General features: G+C 34.6%; 1 protein-coding gene across 1 annotated transcript; it reads left to right on the top strand.

Moving 5' to 3' along the window:
* Lsm8 (LSM8 homolog, U6 small nuclear RNA associated) lies at window positions 1-9909 on the top strand. Its single transcript, XM_020185708.2, has 4 exons — window positions 1-187; window positions 1258-1298; window positions 3578-3705; window positions 5687-9909. The coding sequence occupies exons 1-4, from the start codon at window positions 157-159 to the stop codon at window positions 5775-5777; spliced, it is 291 nt and encodes a 96-aa protein (XP_020041297.2). The 5' UTR covers window positions 1-156; the 3' UTR covers window positions 5778-9909.
* The last annotated feature ends 745 nt before the right edge of the window (window positions 9910-10654 follow it).

Here is a 10654-nt window from a genome sequence, read left to right as displayed (position 1 = left end):
CAATTTCCGACTTACGGCTGGCCGCTGCGGTGGCAAGTCTCGCGATATGTGCTGCCACCGGCAGGCGTGAGTCGTTAGCTGTTCATTTCTGGCGGGCCTTTTTAGGTGGATTTGTCGCTGGCGGGTCTCTTGCTCAGGGATTCCCGGCAGAGCAACATGACGTCCGCCTTGGAGAACTACATCAACAGTATCCTTGAGCCAGTGCGGTAACTGCCGGGGTCACGGTGGCGTTCGTTCTTCAGCGGGACCGGTGCGGGGGTCGGGTCCGTGGGCGCGGGCGTGCGGGTGAGGGAATGAAGAGTCGGGAGCGGTCATTCCCTCTTTCGCAAATCTTGTAATTTTGCCTAAAAAACGAAATTCACCAAAGCCCAGTGCAATTGTTCAGAACTTTCCCGTCCGTAAAAATAGCCCATTGATTCTTATTCTTTCCCTGAGGCTTAAATGTTCGCGTTTGGGAGTAAGATGAGCAGTGGCTTTAATGGCGAGAACGGCTCTGTAAATTATGTATTGCACTTGTTTTATTCACTGGCTTTGCTCATTGTTTGAGAATAGCAAAAACAATTAAAAAATGGTCCATAATTGAATATCTGCTCCCTTACTACTTGAAATATCAGTGTAGATAGGATAAAAATAATGCTGTTGTAATGGAGTACGGTGGAGGGCAATTAACTTTTAAAACCCACGTGAAGTTTTAAAGTACCCTTTACAAGTGTGACCTTTTTAAAGTCTGAACGAAAACATTCATGGTGCTTAAGTACAAATTGGAGGGAAAAAAGTTTTAATACTGGAGACTTTTAATGATGCAAGTATTATTGGTATCTTGTGGCATTAATTATAATTCTTTTATTTTGAATTTCAAAAGCTATGTTCCTGCAGTCATACAATATGGATTAATTTAGCACTCATCCAATTTTCATTTTAGAGATGAAGTACACCTAAGAAAGAAAGAGTGTCTTGACCAAAGTCACAGATTGCCAACCATTCTAGTTGTTTTGAGGCAGGATATACTACTGATCACATAAAGATGTTTTCTTTGTCTATTTTTTTGGTGTTTTAATTGTGTAATTCTCACAGAGGTATGATTTAAAGAAGTTAAAACTTTCGAAGTTTCTCCTTAGTGAACACAGTGACTGTGTTGAATAGTTGAATCTTAATTCTGTCATTTTTTTTTGTGGTACTTGAAACCATTCCCTTACCAGAATTTAAATTTTCAGTTTATATTCACTAAGAAATACTTTCCTTGATTCAGATAATCAGGAACTGTTGCTGTTATTACTTCTGATGGGAGAATGATTGTGGTAGGTCTGGCATTTTCATTTTCTTCTGACTTGCCTGGATGTGAATTTTTACATAGAACCTCTGATCTCTAATGCCCAGGCACTACAGTGCAGCTGTATAGTAGGTTTTTTTATGATTTAGCTCCTTGCCTTCATCTCTGCTGCCAGTCCACATGTTCTTCACTAATAAACTTAAATGTGTTGTATTTACAAGGCTTCTGGGTGATAGGATAATAGTTTGAGTTCTTCAAGAGCTCCTGGTATAATTTAGAAATCTGTGTATGTATTCATTTTCCTTTTCCATTTTTTATTTCCTTTCCCATTCAGTGCTCTGACATTGACCACATGGATCATAATTTTTTGGATTTTTGTGTGTACTTCTTAGAAACTTTCATGATTTACATATTGCATGTATATGCCGGCATATGTTGCTTAACAAGGAGGAATCTAGACTGAATAAATAGGTCCTTAGATGATTTCATTGTTGTGCAGATACTATGACTGCTTAAACTAAGGCAGCTATGGTATCTCTAGTGATACAATTTTATGGGATCACTGTTATATTTGCAGTCTATTTAATCTTTTATTTTCCCATTCTGTAGTTTTGCTGGGGTTTTTTGGGTTTTTTTCCCTGGTGCTGGAGACTGAACTCAGGAACTTGCACTTGCCAGGCAAATGCTCTTCCACTGAAGTAAGTCCCCAACTCCTTGTTTCCTTTTTAATTCTTGTGATTTTCCTCAGTAAGTCCTTAGTGACTAATATAAGTGAAAGTGCTTGACTGTACCATGTATTAAATGTGTATCACGTGACAGTCATGTTATTTTATTTAGACCTGCATTATATTATTTAATCTGCAGTGCAGCCTTGTGAAGAATTACCCCTGTGTTCTAGGTTAGAGCCCAAGCTCAGAAAAAATGAGTCACTTTCTAGAGTTTCATCATAAGTGGCAGAACCAGATGGTGGTTTAAATTCGGCTTAATTCCAATACAAAAGCTAGTTGCCTTGCTTCCTCCTTAATTAAGGAAGCAAGCTTTTCCTTCCTTCCTTCCTTCGTTCGTTCGTTCGTTCGTTCGTTCGTTCCTTCCTCCCTCCCTCACTCCCTCCCATTATATTTTGTTACCTATGGGCAGTTAGAGAACTGTTTTAATCTGTTAAGAAGTCTAATGCTATCAACAGATATTTGCATGAAGAAGAAAAGCTATATAAAAAGCATTTTGAGTACTACAGTTCAGTAGTTTTCATATTTCTTTGACACAGTTACCTAATAGAATAGTTACATATAAAATGAAGCTGAGAAGTTATGTATAGGTGTGTATGATAACAACCATTTGCTAACTATTATAGTAAATATTTTGTTTCTCTTCCCAATTCTAGGTTCCAAGTTTCTCTTTATTTAATTCTAGTTGTATATATTTTGATACTCAGAACATGAAACAGTTTAATAGTGAGTTTGAGAGACTGACCAATCAAATCCAAGTTGATGTTGCTGAGTTACTGTGTTTTGCTAGATCAAGTCTTCTACTTAAAACTAATCATCATTCACAACATTTTTCTTGAGTACTTCCTTCAAGTCCTGTTTCTAATTATTGCAGACAACAAGAAACTATTCACAAAGGGTTAGCCATAACTACCATTTGAAATTTGTATATATTTGTGGGGTACGCTTGGATCTCTGAAAATGCGACAAGTTATGTTTATTTGTTTTCAGTAATAGGATGTAGTTGTTTAGGGATCTGGCTCTAGAGACAGTTAATATTTTGGGTCTGCTCATGGGACTTTGAAAGATCCCTTCTCTGTGCCTTCGTTTTTCTCTTTTGAAGTGGGTATAATTACAGTTTTACTTCAAATGGTAAAGATTGAGATAATTTGTGTAGTATGCTTAGTATAGTGCCTAGCACTAATATGTATCATGCAGTGATATTGGTTATATTGTTGTGGCTTTTCCTTGCTTACATGTCATAAACCTTGAAATCTCTCATTTTAGTTGGTGCTCTTAGAATATTAGTTTCTGGACGACACGAGCTTTATGTTGCTTACTTCGAAGTACTATACTACATAAGCGTCTTTTGCAGCTTTCAACAACTCTGCACACTAGTTACTTTTATGATACAGGTTTTTCCCCATCTTAAACAACCAAGAGGTAAATTCTGTATCCTGGAATAGTATTGGTTATAAAGAAGTCATTTAACTTAATAGTGGACTTATATTCAAGATAGGAACTAAAATGGTTATAAGGCTGAATTTGCATATTCAAATAAACCAGAATATTTCTCTTTGTCTCATGAATGTTTTCTTTTCAGGGGACACTAAAGGGTTTTGACCAGACCATTAATTTGATTTTGGATGAAAGCCATGAACGAGTGTTCAGCTCTTCACAGGGAGTAGAGCAAGTGGTGCTAGGTTTATACATCGTAAGGGGTGACAATGTGTAAGTAGAATATATGAGGTTACAATTTTAACTGTAGATGTACTTCCTTGGTCTATGTAGAAGAGCTTTAACCACAAATATCATACTGTGACATCCATACATACTTAATAGAATTTTGCATCCATTTGTTTTATAAATATGGCTTGTTTTATATTTGCTTCAAGTAAGGCAAATCTATATATGTTATGTTAAGATTCTTCAGTTGCTAACCAAAGTGATCTGTTCACAAATTGAACTTTATCGATTGAGATTTGTCCATATTTCTGATGGTGAAGTAGCCTGGATAGGATGCAGACAGGACCTTGGTTTTCACCAAATACGTCATTAGAGAGGGTACTTAAAATGTTCTTTCAAACCCCTGAATTCCAGTGGAACACAGGTATATTCCTAGGTTTTAACTAGACATCAAAAAATGTCTTTGAAACCTTCTTTTTGAGCAATTTCGAATAATTCATGCTCATTTATATAATTCAGTAATTTTTCGGTATAGTTGATATACTTAAGATGTTCCGTGTTTATCCTGTTGTCTCAATGAACTTGGGACATACTAATGACCCATTTTGAGAATTTTTTTTTTCTAATAACTGAGGTTTGAACTTAATGCCTTGCACTTGCTAGGCAAGCAGTCTTACCACTTGAGCCACACCTTCAGTCTGAGAATATTTTAGAGGCAGCAATTTAAGGAAAGCCTGCAACCATTTAGAGTGGTGAGGCCTAAAAGAGTCTTTTCTGATGATGGAAATCTTGTATATTTGCATTTTCCAGTATGCTAGCTAGTAGTTATGTGCAAAATGTTGAGCATTTGATAAGTGGCTGATATGTCTGAGGAACTGAATTTTAATTTTTATTTAATTGTATTTATTAATAGTCACAAGTGGCTAGTATTAATGTAGTTAACAGAGAACAGAAGTTGTTGAATCAGTTTTCTACCAAGTACAATATAGATTCAAAATCTGTGCAGAAGACAGCAGAAAACATTAGCAATTTTTAGGTTATTTCAGGGAGCAAGTGAGACATAAAAGATGAAGGAATACTTTATGCATTTAGATTTATCTTAAATCACTTGTAAATAAATACCTACTTCATATTGAGTCATTATAATATGTAAATTAAAATGCTTCTATTTCATGTCTATTGAAAAAACTTTGTTCACATAAATTAGTAAGTGGTAGCTTGGTTTTACTTTTATATTAAATGATGTAAAAAAATCTAATGACCATTTTTGAAAACTTAGGAAAAAATCAGTACTTTCTGATATGTTAATATTTATGGAAAACTAGTTGAAAAGAACTTTTTGTGTAAACAGTATCAGTAATACAAGATACGTGTTTCTTTCCCTAATTTAAAAGTCACCAGAAGATAAATCTTATCTTCAGCAGGTATCTAAATCATAGGTTGTCCCACTGCAATAGTAATGGTTTGCCAGTGATTTTTAAAAGATTTCTCCTGCTTTTATTTAAAAAAAAAAAAAAATGGTATACCTTTTCCCTAGACCTCATGGTGTGCTAGAGCTAGCTTGTGCTGGGTCATGAAAGCATATTGCTGTTTTTTAAAGAATTTTGCAAGCTAATTGATAGACATTAGGAGCTTGAAATCGACAGAAGTGAGAGTTCTTGCAGAAAGGACTAAATGCTGCAAATCAGTCTCCCCTTCTCTCAAGAGCTAATTTTCAAACATTTACCAGCACTCCTTTAAAATTCATCCATTTAACATTACTTTCAAATTATTTCTTGAGTTTTATTACTTAAGTGTGTAATTCACTGACACATAAAAATGTTTTTTAATTTAAATGTATAATTCACTGACACATGGAATGTTTGCTCCCTACCTTAACTAGTTCATTGTACTGTGCCCTCTTAATTCTGCTTGTTTTGGAAGAATGTTACTAAGTGCTTTGATTTGATTACTGCAATTTTAGAGATATATGCAAATTTATTTCAGAATGTGTTTAACTCTTGACTTTTTTCATAAATAACTATAGTGCAGTCATTGGAGAAATTGATGAAGAAACAGATTCTGCGCTTGACTTGGGGAATATTCGAGCAGAACCTCTAAACTCTGTAGCACACTGAGGAAAAACTACATACATTAGACACCTGTAAATCTTGTACAGAGACTGATGATTCTGAAGACGATGTTTAGAATTTTTATGAATGTGTAATTGTGGATTTTGACTTCATATTGATTGATTGTAATATGTAAATTAAAATGTTTCTACATTTCTACTGAAGAAACTTTGTTTCTTAAATTAATAAGTGTGGTACCTTGGTTTTACTTTTCTATTAAATGATATGAAAAAATCTAATAATCATTTAGAAAAGTTTAGTACTTTCTGATAATTTAATAATTTATGGAAAACTAGTCAAAAAGAGACCTTTCTGTGTAAATAATATCAGTAGTGCAAGATGTGTTTCTTTCCTTGATTTAAAAGTCGCCAGAAGATAAATCTTGTCTTTAGAAGGTATCTAAATCGTAGGGTTATTCCATTGCAATATTTGTAGTTTGTCAGTGATTTTAAAAATTGCTCCGTAGCACTTAGCAGTGTAGGTATAAATATATTTGATTGAATAAAGGGAAACCAATAAAGTTTTCATAAATAGGGCCAAAAGTTAGGACTTGCATATTAAGGATGAAATAGAAAAAGTTAGATATAAAAATAATATGAACATATTAATACTGAATTACGCAAATTTCAGAATATGAAAAAAATTATTTCATGTAGTCTTAAAAGCCATTCTGACTTTTACTTAAGAATCAGGAATATCTAATATTTAGGGATTTTTGTTTGAACATGTGGGTAATAAATTGAGCAGTGCTTGCAGCTGCAACAACTCTCCATGACTCAGTTCCATTAACCTGATTTCAGAAGTAAGCTGCTGTTATTTTTTGTGTGCGGCACTAGGTTTGAACTTAGGGCCTTGCTCTTGCTAGACAGGCTCTCACACTAAGCTCGTTGCTTTTTTTTTTTTTTTTTTAAGAATCCATTAAAACAATGTCGGAAGTAGTAATTATATAATTTGGACTAATTCACAAAAAATTCTCATCAATTTTAATGTGCAGACCAAAGTATCTTTGTGATGAGAAGAAAATATTTACATCCTATACTTCAGATAAAATTTAGTTTTTAAAGCATTTTTAAATTTTTTATTGTTAGTGAAGTGAAAGTGCTTAAAATAGGAGTTAGCAAATTTTTACATTATTATAAACATTTCAGAACAACAAACACTAAAGATAATGTTATTTTTAATATTTTCTTAAACATCCTGTTTAACATCTTTATAAAATCATTCTGAATTTTTTTGTGAGTGTATGTGTGGCAATACTGGGGTTTGACTTGTTAGGCAGGTGTTCAACCACTTGAGCCACTCCCTCAGAGAAGAAGGCCTGCATGGAAATACAAAGAAAGCCTTACTGGCAATGTAGCATGTACTAGGCCTCAAAATAAGTAGAATTTTTTATTTATTGAATGCCTGTCATTTACCTGGCATGATGTTAAGTGCTGACAACAGCAATCATTCTGCATATGGGGATATTGAAGCTTAGCAGGGTTAAGTGTCTTACAAGAAGTAACACTAGTGAGTAACAGGGCTCTTAATTCCACTAGGTTTTTACAGTTATATGATATTTTCTGTCACCAGAAGGTAAATAAAAATGGAGCATCTATCAGAAGCCTGATTGAGAAACCCTTATATCATCTAAGGCAGTTCTCAAAGCCATGATGTGGGCCATTTTCATTATACCTACCTGAGATGCTTTAAAAAAAGGCCCTTCTCTCATTGATTGTGGCTTTCTACATCTGTAATGGAACAAAAGAAATAGTAGTTAATAGCAAAATGGAATTACTTAGTATTTTGTTTTGAGATGTCTCTTCTCCCCATAGAATCCTAAAGATAGAAATAATAGCACCTATTTTCCATGCCCTCAGCGAAATTAGACTGCATTTAAAACTGATTTCTAGGATGTAATAGTGAAAAGCTATTCTAAGTATTCAAAGACCAATGTGGAAAGGTTTCAAATGCGGGTCTAGTTTTTCAGTGTATTCCAATGGTTGCCATATCCCTATAAGAAACTTTAGTACATAAATTATGAAGAATTCAAGTTATGTATATGCACTGTAGGCATGTATATGCACTGGTTTAGCAAATATGCAGTAAAGTTTGTTTCTATGGCAATCATATGCTCTTCACTCAGTTGGAAAGTGAAAATTCCAACCTTAATGTAAAGAGGAACCCCTTCATTTTGAACTTTTATAGTTAACCTCAATTCATATGTTTGCTTTTGATAATTTTAAATGTTATTTTAATTATTATTTTACTTGGGCTGTTCTTTAGTTTTTTTGACATGGGCAAATTTAATAAAATTGCTTTCTGTTTATAAGTGAGATTGGAAAAAAATGTCGGTGAGGCAAAACTATATCCAATTTGGTACTGATCTTTTTAGCAGCATAGTGCTCTCATTCAACCAGCTACACATTCATTTTATTGTGAAATGTCTGGTTCTTACGCGCCATGTTGTTTATACAGACCGTTCATGTGAAATTTGCCAGATGATTTGAGGTAATTTTTATTCTTCTCTATTTTGGGAACTTGAGCCTACTTGGTCTTTGTGAATCGATACTGCCTCCTTGTGATCACTGCTTCCTTTTCTATGTGTCCACAGACTTTCAAACATAGAATCTGGAATTTTGTCAGGAACAAACATTAATATATTCTAGACATTGCTGGAGACAGTGTATATGCCAGGGAACAAAATTAAGAAATTTTGTCTCTGTGAAACTTGTGTCTAGCTGCCACCTTAACCAAATTGTATTGACTAAAAACATTTATGTTATTTCATCAGTCTTTTTGATTGATTTTGAGAAAGCATGTTCAGTTTTTTTTTATTTTATTTTTTCTACCTTTTAAAATTTAAATAAGGAGAGTTCTTTCATATAGAAAAAAGCATGGCTGAGTAACCCTGTTGAGCTCTTCCCATCTGGATGACCTACCTGTCTTAGGTCCATCTCATTCAGAGGAAAGCTAGCTTTCTGCATTTCCCATTCACAGAACGTGACAGCACATACACTCTAGTATCCATGTCTGTCCAAAGCCAATTAAAACAGACCCTCTGGCTTGGTCTGCAAATGAAAAGGTCAAAAAAGATCTGCAAGGCAACACGCAGATAGAGGACCCAGCCCAGTGGACACAGTGACGCGTGAGCATTACCACTACACACAGCCTTAGTAGGCCACATTGAAACACACTGAGCACATACCCCCTAGGATGAGGCAATCACAAACATCACTGACCATCTGAAAGGCAGGTTTGGAAGACTAGGGCAATGTCATTATTTAACTAGTTATCCCAGTATTCCTAGAGGCAGCTGAATGACCATGGCTTTGAAAACAAACCAGATTTTCTGAACATGTAACAAAGCCATCCTCATCAATGTCTTTTTAGTTCTTATAATTTATGGAGCCTGGAATCATTTAAAGAAACTAATGTAAATGTTTTTTTTTTAATGGGTATTAATCATCTCCATTTTTTTTTTTAAGATTGTTAAGTCTGTAGGTTGCATAACTCTTAAGGGCAAAGGCAAAATAGAGTTCATCAGTGGAGTTTTATACCATCTGCCTACTGGCTTCATCTGGGGGATGGAGGAGTTGAAAACTGTTCTTCAGGGTACCTTTCAAAGATGAAGAGAAGCTGGCTCATGCCTGTAATCCTAGCTACTCAGAAGGCAGAGATCAAGGATTGTGGTTTGAAGCCAGCTCCTGCCAATAGTTTGCAAGACCCTGTCTAGAAAAAAACCCTTCACAAAAAAGGGCTGGTGGAGTGGCTCAAGGTGTAGGACCTGAATTCAAACCCCACTATCACAATAAATAAATAAATAGAAAGTTTAGTGTTAAGAATTTTTTAAAGTCAAATTTTGTGTATTTTCATAATTAAATTTTTTCTTACAGAATATTACTTGCCACAAATAGCACAGTATCAAGTATTGTTTCAAAATCCCATTCTATTAGTTCTATAGTTCTTTCAACTATATGATAGAGTTTTTCCCTATTCTCAATGGGGTAATCCTCAGTTACACTGAAAACATTTTTTTAGTTTTCTTCATATATCTGTCTGACTTTACAAATACTACATAATAAAAAGTTATCAAGTTGTTACATTTGAAATATGTTAAAGAAGATGGGGAAATACAACACGTTGTGTCACATTTAAACTGTGTGTATATTGTATATATGACAGCCTGAAAATAGGTACAAATACGTATGTGTCTTGCCTCATAGAAAAATGGTACATCGTAATAAGTTGTGTTCTACAAAGAGGAAACTCATTCCCTAATGAGAGTTCAAAATTAAATGTTTTAAATCTGGAAGTGGTGTTGCACACCTGTAATCCCAGTTACTCAATGAGGTGGAGGCAGGAGGTAAATTTGAGGCATGACCCTGTTTCAGTATAAACATTTTAAATTTCATTCTTTTTAAAAGTTATTTTTTATTTTACGACGTGCTAAAATCTTTCAACCTGACTTGAGTAAAGTTTGTTATAATTATGCAGGAAAGGGCCAGAGACACTTCCATTCAACAAATAGGATTTTTAAAAGGAAACTTGATTCGGGTCTCACGTGAGGCCAGTGTGAGGTGATAGTGAAAGAAACAGGCTCTGGAGTTAGAGTTGGCTTCTAGTGCTAGCATTTGAATCTTCCCATGTCTTGATTGCTCCAGTGAAAATAAAGACAATACTATCTGCCTCTTTAAGTTGTGAAGATGAGTAAGAATGTAGAGTACTATCTAGAATATACAAATTTGCCAATAATGGTTAACTTTTATATTAAATGATGGACTCCCAAATTATTTAATGTGACTGAGGAAAACTATTCAAAATTAAAAGCATCCCCTGGTAAAGTTCTTTGATTGGAGGGAAAAATCTAGTAGTAGTCTGACAAACATAGAAGGTATACTAAA

This window comes from Castor canadensis, chromosome 2 (assembly GCF_047511655.1).
Source record: "Castor canadensis chromosome 2, mCasCan1.hap1v2, whole genome shotgun sequence".
NCBI classification, from domain to species: domain Eukaryota; kingdom Metazoa; phylum Chordata; class Mammalia; order Rodentia; family Castoridae; genus Castor; species Castor canadensis.
The sequence above is the reverse complement of the archived record's forward strand: the minus strand, read 5'-3'. Positions and strand labels throughout refer to the sequence as shown.